This window comes from Elephantulus edwardii, unplaced genomic scaffold (genome assembly GCF_000299155.1).
Source record: "Elephantulus edwardii isolate Elephantulus edwardi_28Jun2011 unplaced genomic scaffold, EleEdw1.0 scaffold00007, whole genome shotgun sequence".
Classification (NCBI taxonomy): Eukaryota; Metazoa; Chordata; class Mammalia; order Macroscelidea; family Macroscelididae; genus Elephantulus; species Elephantulus edwardii.
The window spans coordinates 907,996-920,026 of NW_006399757.1; the positions used below are offsets into that span (position 1 = coordinate 907,996).

The 12,031-nt window shown below is 37.8% G+C and overlaps 1 protein-coding gene across 1 annotated transcript in view; it reads right to left on the bottom strand.

Annotated features, from left to right (window-relative positions):
- The window catches only part of PDK4 (pyruvate dehydrogenase kinase, isozyme 4), a 12,021-nt gene extending 3,665 nt beyond the window's left edge, over positions 1-8,356 (bottom strand). Inside the window, exons 1-7 of the mRNA XM_006880222.1 lie at positions 8,224-8,356; positions 6,959-7,100; positions 5,867-5,938; positions 5,070-5,254; positions 4,591-4,677; positions 4,132-4,209; positions 1,871-1,947 (exon numbers count right to left, since the gene is read on the bottom strand). Of these exons, the coding sequence (XP_006880284.1) occupies positions 1,871-1,947; positions 4,132-4,209; positions 4,591-4,677; positions 5,070-5,254; positions 5,867-5,938; positions 6,959-7,100; positions 8,224-8,356 (774 nt within the window). The remainder of the gene's footprint in view (positions 1-1,870; positions 1,948-4,131; positions 4,210-4,590; positions 4,678-5,069; positions 5,255-5,866; positions 5,939-6,958; positions 7,101-8,223) is intronic.
- Between the last annotated feature and the right edge of the window lie 3,675 nt (positions 8,357-12,031).

The following is a 12,031-nucleotide window of genomic DNA, read 5'->3' on the forward strand; positions in this document are numbered from 1 at the left end:
CCAGTCCTTGGAGAAGGACATCATGCTTGGTAGGGTGGAGGGACAGCGCAGGAGGGGAAGGCCCTCTATGAGGTGGATTGATTCAGTGATTGGGATAATCTGGATGGGAGTGTCAGAGACAGTGCGATTGGCACAGGACAGAGCAGAGTTTAGGGCTGTTGTACATAGGGTTGCTATCAGTCGCAAGTGACTGGACGGCACATAACAACAACAACAGTAGAAGAACTTGGAAGCAGGAGTGGCAACCACTTCTGAAATAGCTTCCCTCCAGAAATCCTATGAACTTAGAGAAAAGATAAAAGATTTTTGTGTTAAAGACTTGTTCATAGGGTCGCTATGAGTAATTTATGATTCGATGACACTTAACAACAGTAGAAAAACAGCTTTATTTATGAGTGTGTCATGTAGAAAAGTCTTTGTTTACTATTGTAATGTGACTTCTGGGAATTATATCTAACTCTGGGACTGTCAAATTATTATTTGCAAGCTTAATTTAAATTAAGAAATTGGGTTTTAAAGTGCATTTCTTAGCTCTCCGTCTTCTGCTTTTCCATTTTACATCAAAGTATGAGAGGCTATTATATAACAGATATATAGTAAATCATTGAACAAACTTGTCAGCTTTTATAAAACTTGCAGGAGAAAGGTAGTGTTTAAAAGGCCAGTAAATAATTCTAAATTAAATTTCAACTTGTATTTGATAATCATCCTAACTTTTATCAATAATAGCAAAATAACCCAAGAGTTGTTCTACTCAATTTAAACATAAAGTAAAAAGAAAAAAAAATCATAGAAGAAACTAGGTTTCAGCCACCTGAATGAACCTCAATCTCCTTGACAATAATGAGTTGCTTGTTAGTTTTCAGTCTTTAGTTGAATGGAAATAAAATCGATCAGTATTTATAGTATAAACAGTAATACCTCACTGCATCAATATTAGAATAAGTTAGGGAACAGTTCTGGAAAGAGTTATACCAGAATTAGAGACAGATATAATTTTCGTTAGATTTCTTTGTCTCCAGTCAAGAGGACTCTGGGGAAGCATGGCAGAGCTTCAGCTGGTCTTCAATTTTTGTGTGTGTGTATGTAAGTCAGGGTTTTAGTTCGCTTTTATAACCCTTCAGAAGATTTAATTATTACATCCTGACTATCTCAGGCCAGTAACATTGGCATCACTTGAGAGCCTGTTAGAACTTCAAATTCTTGGAATTACTGAGTCAATAATCTCTGTGGGTGGCATTCTAAAATGTGTGTTTTAACAACTCCTCCAGGTGAGTCTAATGTACAGTTAAGTCTGAGAAGTACTGCCTTGCTACAGTTGGAGGACTGTGACCAAGTAACATCCTCTATTGGCTTGTTAGGCATAGAGAATCTCAGAACCCTAACCTCTCATTTTAACAACATCCCCAAGTTATTCATGTGGACTTTGAAATGGATTATTGAAGGCTATCCTTCAAATATACTTGAAACTTAATGTGGACCTAAGTCTCTGGGTTTGGAGATGGAACAACTTGTGGGGTGGAGGTAACAAGGCCTTATTCACTGAAGCATTCATCCCATGATCTTTAATAATAAATGCATGAATGACTAGGCCTTTGCTGGACACCTGGACAAATGGAAACATCCTCTCAGATCTGAAGCATTGAAATGCAATAAATCATATCATACACTCACAAATACATATTGACATTGCAGTGAACAGAAAGTACCCTTACAAATGTGACTTGTGGCATCCCCTTAGGAGCACAAAAACATGATTGGGAGAAGGTAGTGAGGCTCCTGTTTAATAGGGTATTATTGATGAAATAAAAATATAACCAGTGAGCTGCTTTTTACAGAAAAAAATTGCAGTTAGTGTGAAGTCTCATACCTTGAATAGTTCAAAGAGCATATGATGAAGGTGAGAAGGAACATACACGATGTGAATTGGCTGGCCAGGAAATTTCCCTAGAAAAAGAAAAGTCATTTAGAACTGAAAAACAAATATCCCTTTAAAAATATTCTTTATCTCTTTTCCTGGTATTTTAAACTCATACAATGCTGGAATAATTCCTATTCTCACACCCCAATATCCTACCCTGGAGCCTTCCTGCTTAAACAGCAAACACCAAAGCCTTATTTTGAAAATTCTGTTACAACTGGTACCTACTACTCTATGATTAAAGATTGCATTGCTTTGCAAGTGTATAAAGTAATATGTAATGTCAGACAATATCTGTTATTGTATGTGGTGTACCATAGAGTCAGAACTGACCCATAGCTGACCCTCCAGTGGTTTTCAGAGGCAGTTAATTGCATGGGAGGGGACTGCCCATCTCCCTCTCTATATATCTATATCTATCTCTGTGTAAATATAGATATATAATTATCTACAATATTTTTTGTGGTAGGCAATTCTAAAGTTAAATTCCCTTTCATTTTAAAAGTAAAAAAAAAAAACCTCACTAACTTTATAATAACAATTTTAAATTAGTGTTAGCTAAAATTTTCATATTGTCAATACAAAGGACACATCAGATTATTCCTAATTGGTACACCAATCCAAACATGAAATCTTCTATGCTAAATACATTTAAATCTTACCAAGAGGCTAAAGAAAACAGAGATACAAAAACCTCATAAAACTGCTTGAAAATAAAAAGTATTATTCTTGAGTGTTGCAGGCCTTGGCAAAGTCTGAATAAGTAAACAAAAGGTCTGGCACAATTCCCTCTTTATTTTACCAAACAGTGAAAACAGTTTATCTACAAGTATTATGCAACAACACTCTATGCTTAGAGATATTTTTCAACCTCTTTTTGTACTTTTGATTTTAGTTTTGCATTCACGTATCACTTGTATATTTGTAATCTATGCACTTCCTTAATTTCAACTACTTGATGCTAATTCTGCCCGCTAACAAACATTGTTCTTGAATAAACCTGTTGGGGAAAAATGTTTATTGTGAATGAAAAGGAGAAAGCTATCCAATTTCGGTAAATTATGCATATTTGGGATGGAACTATCTTGTAGAATAAAATAAAAATTATGCCTTGAATTCATCCAGTAATTACTGTGGTCAGCTTAGGACTGCCTTTTCAGGCAACTTAGAGTTAAAGCTTTTGACATTTGTTCTGCTTTCAAAATAGGGGCCTCCAATCACATTGAAGGGCTTTTCTTTTTTGTAAGCTTTAGAAGTCACCTCTGCATGTCCACTGGTCACTGATTTCCCAATCTTTGCCCACATTCCCTTGGCACTTTGTTTTTTGGTTTTTTTGTTTGTTTGTTTTCTAGAATTATATTTTATTAATTTTCATAAACATTTACAGAGATTTTGGGCTTCCACTCATTCATTGTTGCACTATTCTCTCTACCCTCCTCCCAGTTTGTTCTTGTCCAAATGCCACAGTGCTTGTCAAAGCCAGTTCTGATCAATCTTCTTTGTCAGTGTATCCTTTGCCATTCCCTATCACTCCTCCCTGAGAGAGACTTCACCCTGAGTCATAAGGAAAAGGGCACGGCGTATTCTCTTAGCTACTTCCTGCTGAAAAGGGACGCTGTGGGTTTCAGGGTGAAGATCTTCTCTCACTACTCTAAAGGGCCCCTTTGGCAGTAGGAAACACATAGACTATTATGGAGATTGATTTTGGAATTCAGATGCACTCTTATTGATTGTGCTTGGCTGTACATGTACATATCCTTGAAGATGTATCATGGGGGTGTTGCAACCTAGAAGACACAAATTTGACTAACAAGTTATAAGTACATGAGTCCAAAAATTATGGAAAAGTAAAAGAAAAGATTCTTTCATTGTTTTACAAACCCTCCCCCAGGTCCTTTGAATTAATAAGCTGTCTTTCTTTGATCTAAGATAGCAAGACCTAGTTGCTACCCTAAAGCCCAAATTATTTGTTCAGACTGAACCTCTCTTTGAATCATCATTAGCAAATGAATGTACTCAATTAGAGCTGTTCAAAGAAGTAGCCAGAAAGAACTTTGGCATGAAGGGAAAAAAATTGTGTACAAGTTCTAGACAAAAGGTACAGAGGGAAAAGGAACATTGGAGTTGGTTTATATTCATGAATTTATTTTTTTTCCGGGTGAGAGAATGCTGAACTTTTCCTAGAATAAAATGTTTTATTTATAGCTTACCATTCACTTGTGTGAGCTTTAATTCTGGAGATGTTAAATAGTACTGATCACAAAGCATCTTTGAACATTCAAAGGCATCTACAATAGGAAAAAATTGTTACAATGAAGTGAATTTATGGAAGTCAGTCTCAAGTGCTCTTCAGTGTGATATATTACACTTAACAAAAAATGTTCACTAGCACATGTACAGAAAAACACCTTTGCTGTATTTTACTTGAAGAAAAATGTAAAATAATATGCACATTTCTAAAATCAAATACAATATATATTAAGAACATCGTATATTATCAACTGATGTTAGGATCTTTTATAATAAATGGTTGTTTAATTTCTTAACTCTCAAAGGAAAAGAACTTTGATGATAGCATTTATAAAAGCACAGATTCATTCTCACTGATAGATAAGCCAATCACACATTGCATATTTTCAATAAAGAAAATGCAAAAATATTGACATTACCTTGGACCACAGCTGCCACATCACAGTTTGGATCAATGCTTCCAATATGGCTTGGGTTTCCTGTCTGTGAGTCACTAAATATAAGAACTGTTAAGGAAAAAAAATATACATATTTATTTATATATATTTAAATTATTTATATATATGTTGGTTTTGTGTACCATTGAGTCAGAACCAACTCATAATTGGTCCTCTAGTGAGTTTTCAGAGAGGTAGACATTGCAGGGGAAGAGACTGCCCATCTTTCTCTCATGGAGCAGTTGGTGAATTTGAATGCTGCTTGTCTTGGGTTCACAGTACAACTAACTCCTCACCACTAAGTCATCGGAGCCCTCTCTCTATATATGTAAGTTAGGAGAATAACTATTAAATTCCCATGAGAAAAAGTGTGGCAGACCAATTACTGAGATATCTAATCATAGTATGGTTTACCTTCTACACCCATTTATCTGTATGAAGATTATGATGAGCTCACTTACTGTGTTGATTCATCAGCATTCGTGTAGAAATACGGTTCATGTAGAATCGATCCAAGAAATACTGAAGATTTTGATTGGTGACTGGGTCAACAGCACAGGTATCTTTAAACTCTATGATTCCTTGTGCCATTGTAGGGACTACATTATGGTGTCTATTCCGAACTTTGACAAGTGTATCTACAAAACTAAGCCAGAGCATTTACAATTAGTGAAAGTAAGTATTATTAGGGTCCTTACTGTAGCTTCTTCTACTATGGAAGAAAAGGCAGTTTCATAACCATGTAATTTTTGGCCTTTAGCTTATATGCAAAAATTATCAACCTATCTACCTATCAACCGATCATGGAAGCATTCATTGTAGGTGTTCATTACATATTAGAAAGCTTAACCTTTAAAAAAGAACTATTTGGTCATAGTTAGAAAACAAACCAAAAAAATCTTGTTTAGATTACTAGAAATTATTTTGAAAGAAAATATTCAGTCTCCAACAACACAGGAAGGCATTAACATCAAATTATAAATCAGATTTATAGTCATAAGTCTGAACTTTTGGTAAAATGAGGGTTTCTTAAAGAAGAAAAATCAAGTACTTTGTACATGTCCATACTCAGCACCATTTTTAATGCCTTATACCTCCACCAGTTCTAAAAACTGGTAAGCACAAACTGATTATTTCAAAGAGGAACATAATTTAATTTTCAGAGTTCAAATTTCCTTAGTTTAGTTGCAAAATCTTAAATATGTTTGGAGATCATCAGAGTTTTAAACATTTATTCCCATTCATAGGGTCTACTTACTCTGATAAAGCTTTTTGGTCCTCTGGGCTTTTCTCATGGAATTCCACTAAGTCCATCAAGCTCTGGATGTACCTGTGAAATGATAAGGGTGCTTTAGGCTTTCAGATGAGTAATCAGATACAACTGACTAAAAGGAAAGTCTTTTTTTACCACATATATTGGAAAAGAGAAAGTGGGTATTATGTTTAAAATTAAAATTTCCCTTCAGCATATTTGGAAAACTCTGATGGCCTAGAGTGTAAGAGTTGCTCTGCCAACCCAATGGCAGGTGGTTCAAATTCACCTGTGGCTCTGTAAGAGAAAGGTATATAATAACAACAACATTCTCTGAAAATCTGCTCCTTTGGGGTTATCTGCCCTTTCTCAATCTCAGTATTCTTATTTGTAAAGTAAGATAGTAAGACTAAATGACGTTGAATCTCTGCTTTGTACCAGGTACTCATTTAAGCACTTTTTATGAATTATTTCATCTGGCTTTATCTTTTTGAGGCAAATGCTTTATTCTCCTCAATAACAGAGGAGGGAACTACTGTACAGAGCATTTAAGACAGTTACTAAGGGTCTCACAGCTAGAACCTGGAAGAGTCAGAAATGTAATCCAGAGTCCACTCTGTGAATGATTTTGTAGTAATAAAAATTGGGCTTTCCCTAAATACTAGCCATGTCGAAGACCGGGAGGATGGCTCAGGATAGAAGGTTCTGATCTGTTGTTCATAGGGTCACTATGAGTCATAGTGCATATAACAACAACAGTTAGCCATTCACATCTGTTTTTAGTCATAAGATTCCTTTTATAATATCGCATTCTGTCTCTCATTACTTACAATTCAAAATTAAAGTTGTACACACATTTTCTTATTTCTTCTGGAAACAAAAATAATGCTGTAAAAGTATCCCCCCCCAGGGTAAAATGTTTATAGAGTTTTGTAGTTGTTCTTATAATAATTGGTGCTAAAGTAATAAAAATTATTTCTCTTTTTCAAAAGTATTTACTGGTCAGATCATCTATTTCTCAATTCCAGTGATAACATGTTACAAGAAATCATAATCTGTTTCAAAACTAGAAACTACACAGAATGGTTTTCCACTTACCAGCTCTTAACTAGCTGCACTGAAGGGGTAGTTAAGAGTCGATCAGGGAGGATATCAATTTCCTTCAAGATATTGGCTAGCCTCACAGGCAATTCTTGCCGCAAAAATGCGAAAGAAGTTCTTTCACAGGCATTCTCTGAACCTGAAATAAACGATATTTGTTTTCTTTTTTATACATAAAGTATGAGTAGATGGTATATTTCCATAGCATAAACTATTGGATAATTCTATCCTCAGTTATTTACTGTTCCAGATAATTGAGACACGAACATTATTGTCTTTTTTGTTCTTTGCTTTTTTAAAGTGACCAATATAAGGACACTATTGCTGTATCTTGTTTTGATGAAGATTCAATTCCAATATATCAAAATACCCCACACGTGGCAGTATTCACAAACACCCAGTGTCAACAAAACAACTTCAAAAAAAAAAAAAACAACTTCCTTTATAGGATGTCAAATAGGAATGGAGTTGTATATATTTTCAAACTAGTGGTGGTAAATAATATCATATTTAAACCCTGGAAACTTAGAAAATTATTTCAGTGAATGTATCCAGCAGTGAATATATGGGGAAATGATGTGGTAAAAGGACAAAGAAATCTTTTAGGAATACTGAGGGATTGAGGATAACAATGGGGTAAAAAATGTCAGTTAACTGGAAGTGGACTATATAATACTCTCTGGTGGTTTAGAGATAAAGAATTGTGCTGCCAAAGTGAAGGCATGCAGTTCGAATCCACCAGCTGCTCTGCAGAAGACATATGGTCAGTTTCCTCCTGTGCCCATTTACTGCCTCTTGAAACACACTGAAGAGTCAGCTGTGGGTCATTTCAGACTGGATGGTGCACAGTATACCTATGGTCTATCTCTATCCATCTCTCTATCTTCTCCAACAAGTATTACACTGTTAAAGAGAAGATAAAGTTTCTAGTCTACTGTTAAATGGTGACTGAGAGCAAGAACTCTTTTTACTGGAAGTTCTGTTCAGAAAAGATGAGCCCAAACCAAAGTACTCTTTTAAATGTGGTCACAGATTTTTAAAAAAGAAGCCAAATCTAGCTAAGGACGTGGTGTGGAGGATCCAGGGCTCAATCTCAGAAGGAATTAACAAAATCCCCTCTTCCCAAAATCTTCTCTATTACCGCCTCTTCCCACTCCCACCCCCCAAAAAACAACCTCCTCCTTTCCACTAGGTTCAGCTGCTGAAACTTAAGGCAGTTCTCTAGCTCCAGTGTCCCTGCCTGGACATTAAGCCCCGCTCACCAAAGTCCAGCAGCTGCTTCATGGACAGCGGCGACGGGCTGTAGCGCGAGAAATGCTCGACCTCGCGGGGGACCACCAGACCCGCGCCACTCAGCGAGCCAGCGCTGCGCATCACAAACCGGGCCGCCTTCATCTTTAAAGCCCACCAGGCCTGGCAGTGGCTGGAGTTAGGTTGACAGGCAAAAGCTATCCGGTGCAAAATCGAGTTGATAGGAGGGCAGGTGCGCTGGCAGGAGAGCTATCTCTGCTTGGGATGGAGTTAGAGAATGTCACAGGTTGGAAGAGCCAGGCAGTCAGTCTTTTTCGAGGTCCAGTGGCTGGAAATTCAGAGTCGCATCTTGTCACCCTAGTGGTTTACCCCGGTTTTATTTGTTTCGTGGCGTGCTCTCCTCCACTCCCATGCCCTACGGGGTGGAGCCACAGAGTCTTGGATACGCGTCCTAAACTTGGGTCAGGCCAATCAGCTCAGAGAAGGAACTTTGGGCCCCGCCCCTGTCCTCTGAGATTGGACTGGCACCCTGCCTGGGGCTGTGAGAGTGAGGTAGGGCAGCAAGACACTGAGGGAACACTTTGGAAGAACAAGAGTTCTAGATCAGAGGCTTGGGACAGGGTTCCGGGTCGCGTGGGTCGGGCCCGCCCATACTTGTCCTTGTTTACAAAGTCCGAGGTTCTCTCAATGTCACACATTCCCGATCAGAACTGTTTCCAGAATCCGGACTCCGCTGCTCATTAGTCCTTTCCCAGAGTCCTTTTACAGTAGCCAATAGGCTGCGAGCAAAAGTGTGCGCGACTTTGTGATTGGGTCACGAAGAGAGTAAACAGGTCAGCGTTCTTTCCAGAAATGTACAGCACAAGAGAGAACTGGAAGTTCCCTTTGCTGATACTTGATAACTTATGTTTTCCTGTGGCAATGAAAAAAAAAAACAAAACAACACTACCTTGTTTATCTCTAGTAACACATTCTCACAGGAGTGAACAGGAAATTAAAAACAAAAACGAAAAAATAAAATGAAATTTAAAAAAGAATATATTTGTCAGTCTGTGTCACCTTTTTTTACCATCTGAGAATTTGCTCCTTTTGTCCTCCTGCATGAAATGCCTTTAATTTATGTTAGGCCATTCCATTCTATCCTTAAATGTCTAGCACACAGCTCTAGTCGGTCTTCCCTGATCATCTTTCCCTCTTCCTTGCAAATATGATCTTTATCCTTCAGGAAATTATATTATAGCATTACAATTCCTTCTTTTTCCTCCATACATTTTTCTGTACCCAAAGAGAGAGGTCTGTTCCTTTTCCCCCCTCTCTATATTCTTCTGACCCAGAGTAGGGGCCATGTTTGCTGGTGCTTTGTAGTTCCTACCCTGCTAGTACACTTGCTACCCGTTATTGGTGAAACTAACATAGTGGTCGAAACATTTTTTTTAAATATCCAGAGTAGATTCTAACTAGTGGATATACTATGTGCTTCAGAAAAGAACTACATACCACGGGGTTTTCAATGGCGGTGATCTTTCAGATGGAGAGCTCCAAGATTTTCTTCACAGATGCCTCTGGGTGGATTAAGAGTTCAACTTTTCAATTACTAGATGAGTGATTTGTTGGTTCCAGACTGTCAGAAAAACTAGCTTACTAGGGTTGATTCAATGTCAAAATTCATTGCAATCAATTCAGAACCAACTTGTAGCTGATCCTCCAGAGGATTTTCAGAGAATGTCAATAGCATGAGAGGAAATTGATTATCCTTCTCCCAAGGAGCAAATAAATGGACTTAAGCTGCCTACCTTTAGATTAGTTCAATTCCTTAGTCAACGAGAAGATGATAAAAACATCTATGAAGGATAATGTTGCTGGTATTAGGTGCTCTTGGGTTGAGCACGACTCATTGCAATCCTGTGAACAAGGGAGACCCTCAACAAGATGGATTGACATAGTGACTTCAACAATGGGCACAAGTGTGCCAGAGATGGTAAGGATGAATGATAGTTGTTGTTGTTAAGTGCTGTTGAGTCCCAGGCGACTCATAGCGACCCTATGAAGGAGAGTCCTCGACACTTGGGTGTCTCTCATCCTCTCTCCGGGTTCATAGGGTTTCCGGAGGCAAGCTATTATGGAAGTGGATGCCACTCCTTCCAGTGAATGATAGTAGGAAAACCAATTAAAACTCCTCTACTAAACTACCCGCCTAACACACACACACACACACACACACACACACACACACACTCATTCCAAGGAAACTAGGGAATGATAAAGCCACATTGTTTGGGGGATCTGGCTGTAAGACAATTTGTTACAAGTGCAATAGAATGTGAACCAATGCTGCAGTAAAATGGTAACTTATTGTGAAAAATCCTTTTTTGTCTCTTGCCTTTATATTTGCAGTTAGATTGGGGACTTTGGGAGTTGTGAATAATCCTAAAGTCTGTTGTTACTCTGTTCTTTTTCCCTGGATACTATAACTTGATCATCCGACTGGTGTTTTACAATTTCTATCTCTAACATTTTTTTATTGAATTCTACACTCCTGCATTCAACCAACTCTTATTCTTCTCCATTTGACTGTTGAATAAGCATCAAATTTTGCATTCAATGGGGTGATGATTCAGTGCCTAGAAGAACCTCTATCCCATTGTCTTTAAGTGACTTCCTAAAATTGTAACTTTCCAGTAGTCTTTAAGGACCTAGATTGTAATGAGAGGAAAAAGAGCAGATGGATGGTGGATTCGAAGGACTGACCTATTGGCTAGAAGTTCACTACTTTGTCCACTATGCCACCAGAGCTCCTTGTGACATGTAGAGAGGTACTGTATTAGTTCTCCAAATATTTTTTCCCTCGTTAAATTGGCTCCACTGATTGCCCCTTCATTTGAGTAGAGCAAATTGATAAGAACTCAGCAAAAAATAAAAGGAGCCTGGACTGGAATCTATAGAAGAAAATGTAACAATATGTTTCATAAAGAGCAGATTCTTTTGGGAAACCACATGGACCACAGTCCTACTCTGACACAAAGGAGATTGCCATGAATTAGAATGAATTTAATAGCAACTATTTTCTAGTTTCTTTCTTTCTCTTTCTTTTAATGTTTATACACTGTCTGTAGATATTTGAGTTCCCTTTGTGTCCAAATATTTACTCAGATCTGTCAGAAAGAATGACCGGATGTGTCCTGGAAAAGGTGCAGCCAGGTGCTCCTTGGAGATAAGGATGGTAAAGCTTCATCATTGCTAGAAGAGGCTGTTCCTTGGAAAAGGCTATCATACTTCCAAGTATGTAGGTTTAGTGAAAGAGAGAAAGACCTTCAATGAGATGGATTGACACAGTGACTGCAGCAGTGGGTGCAAGCATATCAGAGTGATGAGGATGATAAAGAATAGCACAGAATTCAGGTCCTAGGATCCTAGTTGTTCATGGGGTCGCTATGAGTTGTGCTTGACTTGATGACACCTACAGCAACAACATCAGAAAGAGCCATAGGAAGATATTTAACATGGCATATTCTCCAACAATGAAAGTGGAGCATGTGTTCTCAGTGATCTTGAGGAATAGTGCTGAAGTAAAAGAAAAGATTACAACAAGAAGATGAATAGACACAGTGATCGTAACAATGAGATCGAGTACATCAGAGATGATGAGGATGGCACAGGAGAAGGCAAGGTGCATAGGATTGCTATGAGTTATAGTCAACTTGACAGCACCTAACATAAACAACCCTTAAGCAAGGCAGAATAAAATCAGCTTAAGAATTTATCCTCACTAATTATTCAAAGCATTTTTCCAAAATGATTGTGGAAACGTCGGACCCATTG